Source organism: Cygnus olor, chromosome 8, assembly GCF_009769625.2.
Source record: "Cygnus olor isolate bCygOlo1 chromosome 8, bCygOlo1.pri.v2, whole genome shotgun sequence".
NCBI classification, from domain to species: Eukaryota; Metazoa; Chordata; class Aves; order Anseriformes; family Anatidae; genus Cygnus; species Cygnus olor.
The window spans coordinates 20,628,944-20,649,148 of NC_049176.1; the positions used below are offsets into that span (position 1 = coordinate 20,628,944).

A 20,205-nucleotide genomic window follows, 5' to 3' on the forward strand; every position below is an offset into this window, starting at 1 on the left:
CCTTCTAGGTTAGAAGCTAGTTGCTTTCTTCTACATAAAATTACACTGAAAAGTACATTTGGCATTATGCAGTGTCAGGCATCCAAAGTTTGAAAGTTTCTTTGCAACCCCAATTTGATTTTATTATTCATTATAATCTATGAAATTGCATGATTATATACTGTTTTCCCTCAGCAGTGCTGCCTCACTCAGCGCACAGGCTGGATGGTGCTCACCTAATAAGCAACTATTCAGAACGCTACTGGTTCTGCATGGCCTTCAACCTCATTTACTACACTTTATTCAAACTCTACTTTGAATATTGAATTATTGAATCCCATTTTGGCTTTTTATGGCTTTTTATTGCTATAATATCAAAATACTTTGCAAATACTATTTTCTTTAATAAAACAAAAGGCATGCTTTTATTTGCCTCACAGGGGAGAGGGAAGCTGGAGCACAGAAATCAAGGTTAAGGGTTTCCACTATCTTTTGGCTCTCAACTTGAGATAACTGGAACTGATTTTTAATTATAATTTAGTATTGTATTGAACTTGATACTTTCAGAGAAAAGCCCTAAGTATGCCTATTACTTCTTTATTATCAACCCCTCAAACTCTGAAAGCTGTCATTGTCACAGCTGTATCCCTTACTTCCACAGATTGTTTGTGAGGCGTTTGTAACCCTGAGTGGTTTGGTTGTGCTCGGGCAAGTTGCTGTGCAAGTGAGTTTCACAGATGACACCCAAAGTTCTCCCATAGCACTTCATGTCCTGAAGGAGGATGAGCTATGTGAGCACAGGCTCGTTTTCCATGTTTCTCTTTCCTTTTCTGTCCTATCTCTGCAGCGATGTTGATGGTTTAGATTTTTGCAAGTTCTTGCCTTAAAGTCCCATTCTCCAAGTTTCTTTTTTTTTAACTAAATCTCTTTGCATCTCTGCTCTTCCTCTCTATCATCATGAATTTTTCATTCAGTATTGCTGATTCATTTGTAGTTTATTTTTTTCCTCTTCATGCCACATTCTTCTTGCACTTAAATGCTCATTAAGATGTGCGATTCTTCTGAGGAGAATAGTTCTTTCCTTCTCACTCGGTTGAAGATTTGGACTTCTGTTTCCTTATCTGAACCCGTTATCCCAGTTCCTTTCCAACCACCTGGCTTTTAGTTCCAGCCCACCTATAATGTGTAACTATAGTATTGGAAAGTGCCTCAGTCTGACCTTTGTGTCCCTACCTACAGCACGTCAACAGCCTCCCAACAAACTCTAGTGGTAAAGTTTTGCTGCTGTCTTTTGTCCTGGAAAGTGAATCCATAATAAGACATTACACATGGTTGGGCTTAAGCTATAGAAACATCTTTCAGCTGTGTGAGGATAAGCAGTGACTACAGGCAGGACTAGGCCTGCTTTTGTTGAGCAGGAGGTTAATGTCAGTGTGGAGCACTGGAGTAGTGGGAAGCAAAACGAGAGAGATTGATCAGTCCTCAGGGCTCTGGAGGGCCTGTCCTGGAGTCTGAGGACTTCTTTATCCCAGATACATTATGGTCTATGAGGAGAAGAATTCAGCTAGCAGTAATCAACATATGATTCTGTCTATATATATGACATGTTGGTGCCATAAATACTAACCCTGTTACTAACGTAAGTGATTACAGTTGCTTTTTCCAATGCTCTTCAATCTGTTTCACAGTGTGATAACTGCGGGATTGAACCTATTCAGGGTGTTCGGTGGCACTGCCAAGACTGCCCTCAAGAAATGTCCTTGGATTTCTGTGACTCCTGTTCTGACTGGTGAGCAGCATATACTTGTATTTGGTATTTGTAATTACCGTGAGTATATCAATGTGGTATTACTGCTGTGTACATTGGGTACCTGCTCCAGCATAGGATACATCTCCTGTGTTGAATGAAGTGAAAGATACTTAAACATATGTTTGTGGGAGATGCTTGTAAAATATATACAATAATAATACAGAGGACAGATTAAGTTTGCTGCTGTTAAATAGTGGGGGGCAATGGTTTTTTGTACAATAATTGTTTAGTATCAAATTTGGTATGACTGTTAATATGATCACTGAAAGATGTTTATGAAAGTTAAGGAAAATATTTGACTTTTAAACTGTTATCTTTTTCTTTCCCTTGCAGTCTGCATGAAACAGAGATTCATAAGGAGGATCATCAGTTAGAACCTATTTACAGAGCAGAGACATTTTTAGACAGAGACTACTGCATGTCCCAGGGCACCAGTTACAATTACCTTGACCCAAACTACTTTCCAGCAAATAGATGACATGGGAAGCAGATCTACAATCTTGGGCTTACTATCCTATTTGAAAAATAACAATGGCACCATTGTTAATTCTGTGCACATTTTGGAAAGACTCTCTGCTTTCCCTGAAATGTCGCTCACAGCATGACAGCTTCCTGGGTGTACTTGTCAAACTACAGCTTTGAGCTGTCATGGTTCTAGATCACTGAACAGCAGCTGAACATTCCTAGTGTGCAGAAGGTTTCACTGGGAGACTTTTTTCACCACGAGTCATTTTTAGGTGGTGAATCTAAACACAAAAGAAAAACATACAAAAGGGTGAGCCAGAAATGAGAGCACACATTAAAGAAAGAGTAAATTCCAAAGGCTTTGAAGAACTTGGTTATAATGAGATCCAGAGGAGATGAAGTATTTATATAAAAACAGTTTAGTAGCTTGCAGTTTTGTTGTGAAATAGTTTTCAGCACAGTAACTGACTTCTTTAGGCAAGGTTTTAACCAATGACAGTGTTTGCTTCTAGGATGTACTCTTAAAAAATACTCACTGTCTCAGCAATGGTTGGTTACAGGCCTTTATTAAATTGGAGCTGCTTAATCACATTGACTTTCAATTTTTTTAATTTTTTTTTAATTTTTTTTTAAAACCACAATGAACTCTATTTACCAACAGTGAAGCACTACAGGGGGCAACTGTGGCATTGCTTCCTTAACCAGCTCATGGTGTGTGAATGTTATAAAATTGTCACTCAGATATATTTTTTAAATGTAATGTTATATAAGATGATCATGTGATGTGTACAAAATATGGTGAAAAGTGCCAGTGGTAGTAACTGTGTAAAGTCTCTAATACTCAACATTAACTCCTTTAAAATAAAATACACAGCCTTCTGCCTCTGTATTTGGAGTTGTTAGTGCAACTCATCAAAGAAAACTGCCTAATATAAATCATATATATGGTAATAATTTTTCCTCTTTTGTAGTCTGCACAAGATCCATGAAAGATTGTATTTTTATTACTATTTAAACAGTGATTAAAATTAGCCTGAGCAGTGAGCAAGGGTTCACATGCATTCTTTTATACTGCTGGATTTTGTTGTGCATCATTTAAAACATTTTGTATGTTTCTTCTTATCTGTGTATACAGTATGTTCTTAAATAATGTTCAATTGTCAGGAGAACTGTGAGAAATAAACTATGTGGATACAGTCTGTTTATATATAGAATGCTTGCTGTGACTTCCTTTCTGTGTAGTTTTGACTTTTTAATCAAAATGGAAAACATTAAAGGGCATTTTAATATGTCATTCACTATGCAGACCTGCAAGATGCGCAGCGCCTTCCTTGGCTGTTAATATCAGTGGGAGCTGATGGCGCTCTGCACCTACGTAAATATGCTTCGCCTTTGCAGGATTGGCATTTCAGTTTTCTTGTATCTTATTCATAAATTGTTCTTTTTCAGATTTCAGGAAAATCAGACTTTAGTAGCTTTGGTACACTGTATGCCATTGTCTGAGAAGCTTTGTAATTATTGTGACATATTTTTAGTTAATATATTTTTTATTGAAATGTATAGCTTGTGATTCAGAAACACTTGATTATTTTATAACTGTAGTAGACTTCCAGTTGCTTGAAAACTTGAACATTCAAGAGTAATTAGCTATAAAAGAAAGTAATTTGACTTTAAAAGTAAATAAATATGGCAATAAGAAGGGCTGGCTGCACCTAATAACCATAATTATAGTCTGATCAGTATTAATTTTCACAATAACATTTAGGTGTAGTCATTTTTTGCTTCAGAGGAAAGCAAGTTTAAGCATTTAACCTATTTAGAAGGTAATAGAGTACAGTTACTAGAACACTGAGCAAGTATCATATGTAAACCTATCTCACATATCTTGTATACTTAGATAAATTAAACCTAGGAAAATACAACAGAAAAATTCACAAGGCATACTTCAGTTCTCCCTTTAATTCAGAAAGATACTGCTCTGACAGGATCTAGTGAAAGAGTATGAAAGACCATTTGTGCTGTTTATGAGAAGGCAGAGTTGGTGAAGATGTGTTATCAGGGAGAGAATCTGTAGTAAACTGTGTTCTGTTGATATCCTAAGGAGAAAAAAGGAAATAATGGAAGTACATTAGTGAAAATATGATTAAAAGCAAATATTCAGTCATCCATTTAGGGTAGCTTGCGAAGAAAAATATATGTATGTAACTTGAATGAAATTGGAAGCAGAAGGAGAATTTCAAATCTGAATCACCTAAGAAAGAAGTGTCTTGGATAAATCCTTTTGTTAATTGAATGCATATAAATACTTATATGTCCATATGCATGCATATATAGATATTTCTCTTGCATACATTATGAACATATGCAAATAGATATCTAATGCACATATACCCAGACAAGCACGGGATTTTTTTGTTCCATAAAAAGGACCAGAAAAATCAGAAAGAAAATTTAAACTGAAACTGTATGTTGAATAATTTTTGTATTTTTTAAGGTAGCGGCTGATTTTTGCCTTTATTTCCATCCTGACAAGTGTGATGTTCCACACTTTTTCCACACTTTTTAACCTATTTGTAATTAGTCGTAATAAAAAATAAATACTCTAAAAGCTACCCAGATGAATTTGGAACTTCATGGTACCTCCAGATTTTTATTTTTTATTTTTAAATACTATACAATACAGCTGCTACTGCTTGCAGGCTTGGTTTAGAAAAAAACCTACCTTTTCAAGCTCATGCATTACAAAAGTCTCTTGCTTAAAGCTGTTGTACTGCAGGTGTTGCTGGTCATGTAATGCCACTACTCTGGAGCTGGAAAAGCACTTCCTAGAGCATCAGAGGTAAAATGTAGCCTGTAAAAGGACCGAGGGAAGGAGGAACATCCAGGATGTGAAGGATAAGAACATATCTAAAATATTCCCTTAACAAAATAATTGAATTAGCATTTACAGGGCAAATGCTATGGAAGAGAAAGAAAACAGAAGAGTCTGCCCTGAGTGGAAAAAGGACATACTTTGTAAGCATGCTGATTTGAACTATATGTCCAAGTCATGTACTGTGCTTTAAAAAGGATTAAACCCACATAAATTGTAACAGAAATTATTACTCCTCATTTTTGTATGTTTTATTTGTATTATGTCCTCATTACAAGAAAGGTAACTTTAAAAATACAAATCTGCTGCATCAAGTGCAACTTTAACAGAAAGAGCAATCATGCAACCCACTTCAACTGAATTTATCCAGTAGTTCCAGTAAGAGGATGCAATTTTATAAGAATGTCAAACAAGCTTTTATTTAGTTGTCAGTAAACCAAAGAAACTCCACAATATTTTTTTTTTTAACTTAATGGAGATACGATATGATTTTTACAGACTTGTTTTCAGATATTATGGATAAGTGGCCTACTGAAGATGCAAGCAATATTTTGATTATTTTAAATCCCTGACACCACCCCTCCCCCCCCCCTTTTTTTCTGTCAAAGTTTTGGCAATGCCAATACAGGATAACATGATGGTCTGAATTTTGAATTTGAAATACCATTGAAGTATGATTTAAGGACATCTCCATACGCTCTGGCTCATGGTTAACTTTATGTGTAGATTTTAGCTAATATAGTAAAACTGCTGTTAATGTGGATAATTATCAAATTGCACATGTAACTACACTATACAATCATTATTTTCACCTCAGTCCACAAACCTGGGAAGTCATCATTTATAATACCCAACACTTTCCAGCAGAAGACAGCTGTCTCCAAAATGGTGTCTGCTCTCAGACAAGTCAGACCCACAGGACTGACAGACTTCCACAGTATTCAACTGTGTCTTTGCTTTCAATTATTTTTTCCTGCTTTGTGTTGTAGCCGTGTTCTGGGGATGTCTGAAAACTGTATTTTAACTTCTAGCTTGACTAATTCCAGCTGTCTTACATTTGCGTGTAACAAGAGATTTTAGTCACTAAGAAAAAAAAAAAGAACAAGCTAAGTGATACCACAAATATTAATGCTGTTAATTAAAAATCAATGGGAAAATTGCAGCGTTCTTAATATGCTATATAGTGAATGATGTGGTTGAAGAGCTCACTGCTGACCAGGCAATGTGTCTGACTTCCAATCAAATACATAAGATCATGAAATACAAACCAGAGCTGCTGTTCACCATGCTGCTTGTAGCCCGTGAAGAGCAAACCACCACTAAAACAACATACAGTTCTTAGTGTGGAGTTAGCATACAGGCCACTCTATATTGAGTGTATTGTCTGAACAGAGAAAAAATTCATCTAAAATAATATACCACATGCACAAATTCCAGATACCTCTCAAGAAAGCAGTATTGCTTTGAACAGCATTTTATTCATGACTGCCAAGTGCACGTGTGAGGTGAAGCTGTGTACAGACCATTACTGCATTTCTGTTGAAAACGCTGCGGCTTCGTTTTTCAGAAAAGAGTCAATTGACTTGCAGACTTCCAGAAAAACATCCTCTGGTGTTGCTTCTGCATCAACCTGTGAAGGAAAACAAAACAAAATTAGTTTTGATTAAATTATAAATAATTATCTTAAAAATATCAACAATGACACAGAAAAGGGGTCCAGTATAAAAGAGGAGTTCTGTTTCATGTTATAAGCATCCCAATATAACAAAGCAGCTTCCATAAAAGTTACTCAGTTTCCAGAGATTTATGTGGAAGAATCTGAAGGCTTCATTGTCTGGAGCAAAACACGCTGATCAAATGAGGAAGATTGAGCTCTTTATCTGAAGTACTCCTATTTTAAAGTAAAATTATACCTTTGATATACAGAAAAGTTTCAAAGATTTGCAGAAACTATTTCGATATTTAATACCTGCAAAAAACAAAACAAAACAAAACAAATAAAAAAATAGAATAACTCTCATGCTCTGCCCTTAATGAAATGAAGGAATAACATGTTAATTTGTTTTCTGTCATCTAAAGTCAGAGTATGCAATGCTCTGACTGACCTAAATGCTTCCAAATGACAGTAAGAGCAAGGTTGTGTGTTTCTGTGTGTTTCCATTTTCAAGACTGGTGAATCAGTTCTGGTTTTCTTACAACCTTTGGGCAAGGTGTGTTTTACAGCAGCACTGCTTTTGTTTTATGACCACTCACTTTCAGTGAAGGTTTTTGTTTCTTTAATAACACAAACTTTCTGTTTTGGCCAGAGGTTGTCCAGGCTGTTCAAGTTATTTTTTGTGAACTGACTTCAACAAAAACAAGACCAGACAATTCTCCTATTCTGAGGAAGAGAGCACTGCCTTGTAGTGATGGGGAACAACATTTGCAGCCAGTAATGTTTCTGTTACCTAGAAAACATAACGTATCAAAAGTTTCTTTCAACAATGAGTTTCATGTCCAACCTGTGCAGGTAATTACTTGAGGAAGGAGAGCTTTCTGTTGTCTTCACAGTAGTTGCAGAAGAAGCTTTCATACTGGCTGTGTACACCTGCAGATTGAACCTGCTGGTGATTCAGTTCCTCTCAAATGCCCTGGTGAGAGTCTTCAGATTCTCTACTCAAAAGCAAGCTTCCTCTCTGCTTCTTTCTCAATGCTTCCTCTTTCATGCGTGCATGACATCGAGTTTGCACACATTCTAGTTAGACCCATGACAACTTTCCTCAAGCCTGTGTTTCTGACCTACGTGCTGCATTTTCAACTCCAAGATGCTGACTAGGACGCCAGACAATTGTAGTGTTTGAAGGGGACATTCCTGACCATCACGCTTTTCTGCCACCAATTTGTTCTGCAGAAGGAAAGGAATTTCAACACCGTCCCCCAATACATTTTTGAAATAATCCCCTCAGATGCACTGGTGCTTGCAGCCAGCTCCCGTAGAGCCTGACTGCACTCAACACACATTTAAGTCCCTCAGTGCTAAGTCTTGTGTGAAAGTCAGCAGCTGCTCCTTGCAGAGAGCCGCCGAGGGATCGCATTTGTACTCCAGAGCTTGGTTTCACTCTTGGTGGCAGCCACAGATGCTGTGAAGTTTGATCCCTTGTCATGTCCTGTCAGACATGCTGGCACATCCAGCCGGGCTAGCTCCAAACTCAGCAGTTCCAGCAGTGGAAACAACCCAGCACCAGTCTGACCAACCTTTAATGAGCCCGACAGGGTCTGGTCCCCTTGGACGCATTGCAAGGGTGTCTTACAGTCTGAGCCACCCAACCCCATTCTGGCAGTCTTTCAGAAGCATGGTTCTGTTGCTGCCATTGCAGCTTTGTTAGAAAGGTTTTTGATGGAGCAGGTGGTGCCTTGGAAAGGTCAGGTCACAAACAAGGGCTGCATGCCGTTCAGAAGCCCTCTATGGCACAGAAACAAAGGGCTTAGGGGATGGTTACCTATGTGTGCCAAGAGAAAAGGGGAAGAGAGAACCATTCAGGACCAAAAGCCTAGATTCCCAAATTAGAATAAAACTAGCAGCTCCCATCTTGCCTACTATGAAGCAGCTTGGTTTGCCTGTCTCAATTGCCAAGACACCTGCTTCATACAGCTATCCCACAGGGAAAAAACTTCACGCCAGGTGAAGGCTGCAGCCGCTTCAAAGCTCTCAGCATTTCTTCAGCCCGAAGGATCTCCTGGTGCTGACAGGAGTGTGGTCTGGCTGGGAAGCACACTGTGAGCTCCAGAGCTGACGTTTGATCTGATAAACGCACAGCTGAGAACTGGTTGTGCCAAGCTTCACACCATCCTCACCAATTGAGAAGTTAGATCTCACTGCGAATGCTGTGAGTTAGCACAAAGCATTCCGGTCCGGTAGAGTTCATTGGGGCAGCTGTGATAGCAAAACCTGCCTAAGGACGGAAAGACCGGATTCAACGCCTGAAGATTTAGGCTGTGCTAAATTGATAGCTCACCCAGAAACTTCTGATTCATGTGACAACCACGTGAGACTGAACCTCTGGAGACAGTGCAAACCCGATGGCCGATAGCCTGTTCCCTGGCTGGTGACCAGTCTAACCCAGATCAGCCTTGGCAGACCTTCTGCTTCTGAAATGGGTGGCTTGCTCATGCCTGTGTAGCACAGCAAAAACCACTTCCATACAGTTGCAATAAACACGTGGGCTTATGGCTTGAGAACTATTAAATTAGACAAGCACTCATTAAGGTGTTGCCTCCTTGTTCGTTGAAATGCCTGCCCTCCTCTTCCTCTGGTTCCTCCCAGAAAGCTGATACAGTGTGACTGTGCTTGCAGGGAGCTAAAATAGCTCTGTGTGAATTCTGCCCTGCACAGACAGCTCTGAGCTTGAGGCAGTACAGAACGTGAATGTGTCCTCTGCAGCTCCTGCAAGAAGTGTTATCTGTGTTGGAGCTCAGAATGAATGCCAGCCTTTGGTAAACGTTTGGTGACTTTTAGTCCTAAACAGCTCTGATAGTGAAGAAAAAAAAAAATTTAATACTAAATGCTTGAACTTGATATTTTCCATATAGATATTAGAAAATACAGACACATTTATGTATATACAATTTCTATAAGCACTAACATACATATATAAAATGTAAGTGTATTTGATAAATATGCATCCTTCTATATTGTCTCAATACAGATTTTTATTATCTCTTTATTGCATAAATGCATCTGAAGTGGATAACCAATCGAACCTAATCAGTGTAGCTGTCTTGCCATAGGTGTCTCCTGACCTTTTCTAGAACTGGGATTGATTCTCAGGTCTAGGTCCAGGATGCTGTGATGAAGAATTAGGTTTGTGAGCACGGAAATTGCTGCCCTTTATGACTGGCTGGAACGCTGCCTTCCTAACAGTCACAGTAAAATATGGATGAGCTTGACTAATGACAGCCCCATGCTGGCCTCCAAAATAACAAAGGTCCAATTCATAAAACTAACTTAATGTCGTGGCACAAAACTAACTTAATGTGACAATAATTCACAGCTAGTACAGCAGTAATTCAGTGGCACTGTCTGCAGTTCCAGGAGAGAAAACTGTATTTTTCAGATTAGAAGAAACCTCATGAACTGGGACTGTTTTCAGGGTTATTCAAGGCTATATTCTGATGTTAAAAGCAAGATCTAGATATGGTTTTATATAGTGCTTTTAGGTCTGAAATACCACTATGACTTTAGGCAACTTCTAACACAGAACAATTTAATGAGCTTATTTGAAAGATGATTGAAATAATCATTATAATCCAATGTTGCTCATTCTGGCATTAAAATCAGCTAGTTAAATTTTTTGTCATCAGATCTCCATTTGTTGTAGGTTTGGGGAGCTAGAACCCTGAATGTCTACTGTCACCAGGAAAAAGCTGCCTGGAGAGGGGATGGGTGAGGACTGCAGTTTTCAGAAAGTCAGACTGAGACTGGAATAAACTCACTGGTTAGAAGCTTCTTATTGCAGGTCAGTCAAGGTCAGCTGTGTTGTCACTAACATATCTTTGTCATGAAATAGGAGTGTTAAAAACCTCTTTGAGCCTGGTAGTACAGTACCAGTACCTCTTTGAGCCTGTACTGTCAGAACCAACGGATCAAGCTGTCTGGAAATCCAGGGGAAACATGCTGCCCTGATTCACATTTGGTGTGAATAACACTGTGTGTTACCTATAACAACCTGCTAACGTTTCTGATATATCTTTTCACGCTGGTGTCTCATCTAATGGGTCACAAACCACCAAGGGGAGTGACAAAGAAATACTTGTTCTTTTGTTCCCCAAGTACTTATCTGCCAGGGTTAATGGTTCTCTGATAACCTTTCAAAAGATGGAAATAAATTACATAGTTGCTATCACTATTAGCATTGATCATCCCTTCTCAAAAGGGAAAATTACACATCTGTCCCTCCCCAGAGAAACTTTTAATAGGGGATAGCAGCATGAGAAGGCTCAGAAGTGGAAGATCATGAGATGGTGGATGGTGGCTGATTCAGTGTGACCATCTGCTCACAATTCTTCTTACAGTTGTGTTTGTTTCATAACGGTTATGTGAAATGTGTGTGGTAAGAATCTAATAGTTTCTGCTTAACCAGCATGTGACTTTAACTAATTTTAGAAAAAAACAGTATAACAATAATGTGAAAAAGAAGAAAAAGGAAAAGGGAAAGGAAAAGGAAAAGGGGAAGGAAAAGGGAAAGGGGAAGGGAAAGGGAAAGGGAAAGGGAAAGGGAAAGGAAAAGGAAAAGGAAAAGGAAAAGGAAAAGGAAAAGGAAAAGGAAAAGGAGAAAGGAGAAAGGAGAAAGGAGAAAGAAAAAGGGAAAAAGGAAAAGGGAAAAAGGAAAAGGAAAAAGAAAAGAAAAAGAAAAAAGAGAGAAAGAGAGAGAAAGAGAAAGAGAAAGAAAGAGAAAGAAAGAAAGAGAAAGAAAAAGAAAAAGAAAAAGAAAAAGAAAAAGAAAAAGAAAAAGAAAAAGAAAAAGAAAAAGAAAAAGAAAAAGAAAAAGAAAAAGAAAAAGAAAAAGAAAAAGAGGAAAAAAAAGAAAAAGGAATGCATTTTAGTTGAAGTTTGTAGGCTAAGCTTCAATAAATACTGTGTGATCTGCAATAATGAAGGTTTACGGAAATCTGCTCTGGGATGCCTTCCTTGTTTGTTATATTCATGTTCCTTTTCCTCAGATGGCTGTTTGACTAGGGAAGTTGTATTTGAGACACCTACTCTTATGATGTTAACTAGGTAGGATCAGCCTTGTCTTGCTTGACTACCAAGGCATTGCTCTTCTCTTATCACTTATTACCCTCCTACATACTGTCACTTGGAAAAAGCTTTAAAGTATGAGTCAGACATTAAAAACAATTTTTTTTTTTCCCCCTTTCTTTTCAATTGACAGAGGGCCACGTATTCAAAGATATTTACATTTAGGCAAATTAAAAAACAAGTAGGTGCTGACTGAATTTTCAGATACACTGTTCTGTCCAGGTGCCTCAGAATTCACCAAGAAATAAATTCAAGAACAACAATATCTACCTGCTTACTACAGCTAGCATAGTATATTTCATTCACCTGAGCATCTGCATCCCACAGAATTAGTCAATTTGCAACTGTTTTATTTGTGTGAGAAGCACTTTCAGCCCTCAGATTTCTGGTGAATTCTTTCTTAAAAAGCACCTCCTTGCTGTCATTAGCAGCAGGTGGATGTTCTGTAACTAACCATAAAAGCAACTATGGAACATTAAACCATATCCCCAAAACATGATTATTTTTTAAATAAATTGGAAATTTTCTAGCTCGCTGCTACAGCTACCTTGCCTTCCAGAACACAATTTGGAAACTGTTGCCTTAGCAGAAAAGGGAAGAACGGACACTGTTATTCTTTGCCCTTCATTTTGTCAGTTCCTCTTCCCTCCTAAATACGTCCCCATGAGTTACATCACAGTCGTTCATCTCAGCTGAGCAGCTGGAAGGATCACCATTATTTATTCCAGTCAGGTTCTCAGACATTTCATCTGCATCCAAAGGTTCCACCCTTTGTGCATGTCTCGCACTTCCACTGCTGTGCAGCAACACTGACAGGTAGTCTTGGTACAAAGGGAAATTTCAGACAGAGTCCTGATCTTCTGGCAGCACTGTTGGGTCACAGGTCTTGTTCAGAGATCAGCAGAACAGAGAAATGCTCCACTTCCACGTATGATATTGGTTAATTATTAATGCATCAATGCACAATAACTCTGGGTTTAGAGAATGTCATAAAATTCTCATTGATTAAAAAAGGAATGCTGTTACAACCATATACCTTCATCTTTTCTGTGTAAATAAAGCAAAGAGAAGAATTCCCAATAACTGCAGAGGAAGCTAGGTCAGACCTGAATTTTTCTGTCTCTGTTGGGTTTATTAGGCTCCTGCCATCCATGCTGTAATCCCTGTTCCAATGCAGAGAATGAGCAAGCCAATTTGACATTGTGGTCTCAAGTACACCTTGATGCAGCACAACAGACCAGTTCCTCCTCCACTGAGTGCTCATCTGACTTTTAATTCCCGCACCAACCCCTTTGCTGGCCTTATGCCCAGGTCTGAATTTTACATTTGCATATTTAATCTCCTGCCTGTTTCCAGACTGAAAACTTCTGGGCTGGATAGGACAAGTTAAACATGTACCACCATTGCCATGTGCTGTTCCCAGTCCATGGAAAACTGCTCAGCCCTGAATACACTTAAAATGGAGAAATCAAATAATATCAACATTCCAGACCGATGTTGTTGTTAAATAAGTCTGTTCAACAATTCTGACTTTCTCCTCTGTGGCAAAGCAGGGACTGGGTGCTATAATTGAGACCTGTTAAATGTGATCACTTATACAATTAAACACCACTTCATCTAGAATTAATAGTGGTGCTTTGTCACACATTGCAAAAAGCTGACAAAAACGTCTGATGCTGAATTTTCATGGCAGTTAGGTGGGATTTAGACTCTAAGATTCCTCTTAAAATCTCAACATCAACTCCTTTGAAACTCCTCCATCAACTCCTAAGAAAGGGCCTGGTTGGAATCTCAAGGGACATAAAGCTCACATGGGTGCTTCCCTGAAGAGCTGCTTCTGTTTTAAAAACAGTCCTGGGCAGGATGTAACTTTCCAGAAGAAGGCAACTAAATATTCATTTGAACCCTTATTCTCTCCTTGTCTTAAATAGATTCTCTTCAGATGCTTTGGCTGTCTCTTATCCTGGGATCACAGCTAGATCTGGATCTGTAAACAGCACCTTCAGGTAAGACTTCGCTTCCCTAAAGCTGTTAGACCCCATCAGCTTTGCCTGAGAGGAGTACAAAAGCATCCTGTCTGGAGTCACGTGGATTAGTTTAAAGACTCTATGAATGTAGATGAAATCTTTTCTTTTGAGAGGTCTTCAAAGCAATGCCTGTAAATTCACTTTGGTAACTTTGCCTGTCATATAACACAGTTCCTTCAGTGAGCAGAATTATAAAGGCAGCGGCATCTAGATGGGATGCTAACATCTAACATCTTCAGCCTGTGCTGGTCGGTGGTGGAGAGTAATAAAAAACACTTAGAAATGACCAGATTCCTCAAGATGAAAACATTTGGTGTTATAAATAAAATCAATAAATAAAAAAATACTTAACATGTTAGACTGCCAGTAGGTAAAATCTTGGTCTTCAGTGTATGTGTATGATATTACAAATAACAAAAACCAAGAACTATTTTAGCCTAGCCTAAAATACAAAAAAAAAAAAAAAAAGTGCGGGGGGCATTTAGATGTGTTACTGATACTCTTTTTGCTTTCAACCCAAATTTTCTTTCTTCATTCAGAGAACATCAGAGTGGCTGCTAATGTCAATGCTTATGCAGTCTCTAAAATATGTTGCTATAAATAAGAAACTAACCCCATGTGCAGGGACCCTGGGAACTGCAAACTTTTCCATTACTCTCTGCTTTCTTCAACACATGCAGCTTAAACATATTCACTGCTAAAATTGTTTAAAAACTATATTCATAAATGTATATTTTTTCTTAATTTTCCACATAGTTTAACTTAAAGCAAATATTGCATATCACAATCAACACATTTTGTGTTATGTGGAAACAGCTGTTCACCAAGTCTTAATCTGAATTTTTTTTGTCTTTGTTCTTCAAATTGTTGACCCAAATAACGTACAGGTTTGAAAGATGTGCATTTACAAATGACAATACAGGTTGGAAAGAACCTCAGTGGGTCATCTTGTCCAACCTTCTGCTCAAAGGAGGGCTGGGCAGTGGACGGATGCCATGATGCCAGTCACTATGTTTGAGTTGTGTGATTGACCAAGTCAGACTGTATGACTAAACTCTTTGGGATCACTTATCCAGGAATATTACCTAGAAAAATTTCCTATACAAGCATTTCTTCCAGAAAAATAACAAAAACAAAACAAAACAACAACAACAACAAAACTTGTTTCAAAGTATTTAGTGCATTTCCAAAATTGAATGTTTGATTCTTTGTTTGTTTGTTTATTTATTTATTTATTTCTATTTATTCTAGCAGTACTCACTGCAGAACTGGTGAGGAGCATTTGGATCAGAATAGCTATTGAAGCCAACTGCACTGTGTGAATAAGTGCTTAGACCTACTTTTACAATTTGACTATAGGTGGAAAGTAAACTTTAAAATAGATTCCAACAATTGTTCAACAACACTTGGTTAAAAAAATCACTTCCCTCTCCCATAAACAATCTAAACTACATTTACTTCTGCGCCTTGCTGTACAGGTACTGGGGCTGGAGGTTTCTACCTGAGACTGTCTGTTGGTAACAAGGATAATCTGGGAGGATTAATTTTAAAAGACTTTTTAAAAATTTTTAAAAGACCTTTGCTGAACATTTTGGCAGTGTTCTCCAAATGCCAGTGAGTTGCTGAACAAGTACTTGTCTACATCATAAGTGTATGGTGGCGGGGGGCTGAGATAGGGGGTGTCTCTGTACTTAAATCCATAATGGATTCACATCTCTGACAGCAGATGTGTATTTTACCAGCTTAGTAAAAAGGGCACGAGGTGAATATTTCAATATGGAGTACCTGTGTTCAAGACAAATAGAACACATTTTTCAGCCTTAAAAGCATACGTGATTTGCATACTTGCTACAGCCTCTAGAAAGAAGCTCCCAGAATAATTCCAGAAAGTATTACTGGATTCTTTCACTTTTAGGACGAGAAGGATCAGCAAGACTGGCACATTCTGTAGCTGATGATAAGGCAGTTTGCCATGATGGAGAAGAAAATATATAAAAAGGAATATAAACATACTATGTAAATGAGATTAGAGATTTGCCAGCATATCCATCAGTTAATTGCACTGATGGAATTTGTCTTGCTTCTCTGCAAAGTATTGGTCAGAGAATATAAAAAATGCTTTAAATATCACATCCTCAGCAGGTGTAAACTGAAGTAATTAACTGAAATTAATATAACTATGTCATTTATACCAGCTGAAAGATCTTTCTTGTGTGCAGGTCTGTTTTATTTCAGGATATACACTGTCAGCTGTGTAAAGGTAACTAAGGGGCTTTGGATTAATATAATCTTTCATCTTAATTGTGAAAGCCTTTATAGAGAAATAAATCCTAATACCTAAACAAAAGCTTTTCAGCATTAACATTTAGCAAGAGATTCTATACTGATGAGGTAGTGATTCAGGATATGTTGTCAGAATCAGGATAAATTTGTGTTTTTATTCTTTCAATTTGTACCATGGAATTCAGAAATTTGAGAATTTTCAAACAAACCAGGTAAGTGGAAGATAAGAACAAACTCTGAAGTGTGGCAACTAATACAGTACATAAATGGTGTCATGTCAGTATTTTCTGAATATTGCTTATATAATGGAAGTAAAAAGCAATAATTTAATTCAAAAGGTCAATCAATTTACCTTGCATAACTGTGCCTTTTTTTCATAGTATGCAATCACAGGTTTTGCTGCTTGGTAATAGCTTTCGATTCCTTCCTTGATGGTTTCAGCACTGTCAAAGTGCTGACTGCTCTGACTTCTCATCAAAAGGCGACTGCTCATGGTTTCTGCAGAGCAGTCCAGACAAAACACAAGTTTTGGTTCTCCAATCTAGAAAAAAAAAAGACAATAAGTATGCAAAGCAGTGTCCTGGCAAAGCCTATTTCATTTGGATAACTTTAAAAAGAAATGCTACCGAAATAATCATCAAGAAAATTATTAGCAAATTACTTATTTGTTTAGGCAGAAATTATGCTTACTAAAAAACACCTCTTTTTGTAGCAGAATTTAGAGAACCTTGTCTTTAGGATCAAGACTTGATTGAACTCTACACATATAGAGAAGAAGAGAGAGGATCTGAAAAATTCTGGCTGCTTCGACTGAAGCTTATCAATATATTCATCATTTGCAATTGTTTGATAAAAGCTTGATGCAAAAAGCACTGGACTCATGGTATGCTTGGCACGGTTATTCTATCCTTTAGTTTTTTTCAGTCTATGGAAAGTATATTTTTAATTTAGGGAGTGGTAAACTATAGCTTAGAGCTTCAAGAGTAAACCCAAGAAAATGTCCAAATTAAAGTGTACCCACTTGAACTGGAAATGAGTAGCAACACACAGGCTCAGGAATACCATCAAATGCTTGTCATTGGACTTATTCACAGGAATATGTCCTGTGAATTATTTCGTGTCACACAGTATTTTATGTCAATATTTGCAGTGTAACTCTGCATCATTACCACCCACGGCATAAATGAAAGATTTGATATATACACTGCATTTTCAAATTGGTGAATCATTTCCAAATTCTATGAGATGCCTACCACTTAGTGCTTTTTGGCTACTGCCAAACTAGTCCTGAGGGAGGGTCTGCCCTTTCCTATAAAGAACATAAATAAGGATTTATCTATTTTTATTCTCAGGCTTTGGGAAAGATAGTAAGTATTTGTCTATATCTGCATTTGACATCAGATACTTTGGTACTTTATGGGTGAAAAATAACTTGCAAGAAACAACAAAATATTTCTGATAATATTTTAGGAGAGATCCAAAAGCTCTAAAAACCAATCTCTGTCATTCTTTCCCCAAGATGATATAAATATACAAGTCTTTTGGAATAAACCTTGCAGTACACTCTGTCATGTGCCTTGCTCAGGCACACCTCTGCCTGACACAAAGTTTTATCTGAGCAACAACTGTTGGTCTGAATCTAAAGTGATAAACTCCACTCTAGCAAGTAAAATAAAGGTGTTACAGGATCAGAAATAAATAATGTAATAGATTTTCCATGCAGTTATACATTGAAGCTTTCAATGATGCTTTCAGGCTTTTTCTCATTCCTTCCAGCAGGGATTTGCAGAACATCTTATAGAAAAGAGTGAGAAAGTCTTGAGACAAGATAACTGTTCTTCACACTAGTGACCATTAGATACTTATGTTTTTTCCATGGCTACAGCAAAGGAAATCTAAATGACTGATACATGGAAACTGATGTTGCTACCCTAGTTTGCATTCTTTATAGAATGAAATATTCTAAAGGTAAATATTTCATGTTAGGCCTTGTGGCTTTGACTGAGGATCGTTGCATTGTGTTGACCTTTCTACTACTTTAATGACTTTCTAAGAGACAGCTGAATCTAAGGGATTATCCTGGACAGTTCAATGACAGGATTTTTTCCAAGCATTTTTTCCATACAGATGAGAAAACGTTAATGTCATTAGCATTAGCAGCAGCAGTTGGATTTCAAAAGCCAACGAGGCAGTTTTAACATTGCAGAGACTTAAATCAAGTTAAAAACAGATGTGGGCTTAATCAATGATTTCAACAAATGCCCTTTTTGTCTAATTGAACCAAGATTGTGAGAAATTATTCTGCCTCCTGCCCCCCCCCCCGCCATTTGCTATTGAAAAATCCACATGGTGCTCTTAAAAGTTTCAACATATTCTCCTGACTTCAAAACGTTACAGAAATGTCACTCTTAAATGTTAAATACTGCAAAAAGTAAAAGTAATGACCCTATCAGATTTACAGCAATTTTTATTAGTTTTTTTTTAATTACTGTTTTATTGACAAAATTTACCTTAAACACTACATTTTGTGGGACATCTGCAGGAAGCTAAACAAGTCTAATGTATTGTGTCTTCAGTCTGTTTTATTGGATGTCTTACAACATAAAAAAGCTACTCAATCTGGTAAAGTGGAACTTGCACTTTAATATTGTTTTCTACTTCTCACATATAGCAGAAAGATCATGGAGGGAACAAAGAGAGATGTGGACTTGTGCTTCCCTAGAATTATGGCTAGTAAAAAGCTCAGTTATATCACAGAAAGGATTTGGGCAAAATGTGCTGGAGAATAAACTGTTTCTACATATCTAATTCTAGTTAGGGCTGTCAGTCTTTTAAATATAAGCACTATTCCGAAAGTCTTCTAAATAGAACAGTTAACAATTATATTTTTTGCACACCGTGTAGATATGTAGTATTATTCATATGCACTTTGCCACCATTAATTTATACAGTCTATGTCCACCTCATTTCATTCAATTACAGCATAGGAAGAACTTCTGACCACCCTTTAGAAAGAATTGCAGAGCATTATCTCAGTAATGAGTCATTTAAAAAAAACTTCATAGAATTTCTGAGTAGCCAAATTCACCCTGCAAAAGCTGAAGTGGAAGCATCGATTCAAAACAGGTATGACCTACTAATTTCAAAGTTACCACTTGGTGTCCTTGTATTTTACTCCAAATGTCAAAGAAGGTTCAGGACTACAAGATCTTTTGCTGCGATTGTCTATGGGAACTGAAAGGGGCTCTGCTTCTGCACTGGATTAAGACCTGTTTGCCTGGCAATGCTACAGTCCAAGACACACTGATTTCCAATAGTTATTTACAAGAGAAATCTCTAATGTCTTTTTAATAGTCTGTGGCAATTTAGTAAAGGAACTAATAGGCCAACATTTCTGCGAATGGCTTCTCTACCAACTCCTAGCACCCACTATTTTTTCTAGTTTTTGATGCTGTCTGTAAGTCTTGATAGACTTTTGTGTTAATCAGCTAAATAAAGCATCTGTTTTCAGGGAGAAAATAGATGATTCATTAAAGCTTTATTACCCTTCAAGCATGTATAGGACATTTGTGAAGTATAATTTGATAGAACATGTAGTTAACTATTTCCCTTAATTCAACACTTCCTTTCTTACAAGCCCTGGTAAATCCATTTGTGGGTTTTATACAGAGTATTTTCTGCAGATTGAGAAATGGACAGCTGAGATTTCTAAGTAAGTCTTAGCACATACTGAGAAAATCAATAACTCTCAAAACTGCCACACAGTCACTTGCAAAACACTCTTTTTATGGTTATATCACCTGTTACTCACGACAAAAATGTAATCTGTTTACTGATTCAAAGTGGCAGCAAGCTTTAGCAGATCTGGCTCAATGGTAAGAGGTATTAATTGTGGTGACACAGACCTTCATGTACCTCCACCACGTAGTGCTTGATGATATTTTCATGAGAAGTGTAGCAACCATCCAATAGAATTAGAAAACTCATTCTA

At 37.5% G+C, this 20,205-nt stretch overlaps 2 protein-coding genes across 3 annotated transcripts in view; one reads left to right on the forward strand and one right to left on the reverse strand.

Annotated features, from left to right (window-relative positions):
• Positions 1-3,459, forward strand: part of ZZZ3 (zinc finger ZZ-type containing 3) — a 59,724-nt gene extending 56,265 nt beyond the window's left edge. The window contains 2 exon segments of the mRNA XM_040566058.1: positions 1,668-1,768; positions 2,123-3,459. Coding sequence (XP_040421992.1) covers positions 1,668-1,768; positions 2,123-2,267 — 246 coding nt within the window. The 3' untranslated portion in view covers positions 2,268-3,459.
• A 3,050-nt stretch (positions 3,460-6,509) lies between these two features.
• Positions 6,510-20,205, reverse strand: part of AK5 (adenylate kinase 5) — a 94,931-nt gene continuing 81,235 nt past the window's right edge. For both annotated transcript variants that reach the window (XM_040566097.1, XM_040566098.1), the window contains exons 13-14: positions 16,567-16,755; positions 6,510-6,756 (exon numbers count right to left, since the gene is read on the reverse strand). In XM_040566097.1, coding sequence (XP_040422031.1) covers positions 6,652-6,756; positions 16,567-16,755 — 294 coding nt within the window. In that variant the 3' untranslated portion in view covers positions 6,510-6,651. The remainder of the gene's footprint in view (positions 6,757-16,566; positions 16,756-20,205) is intronic.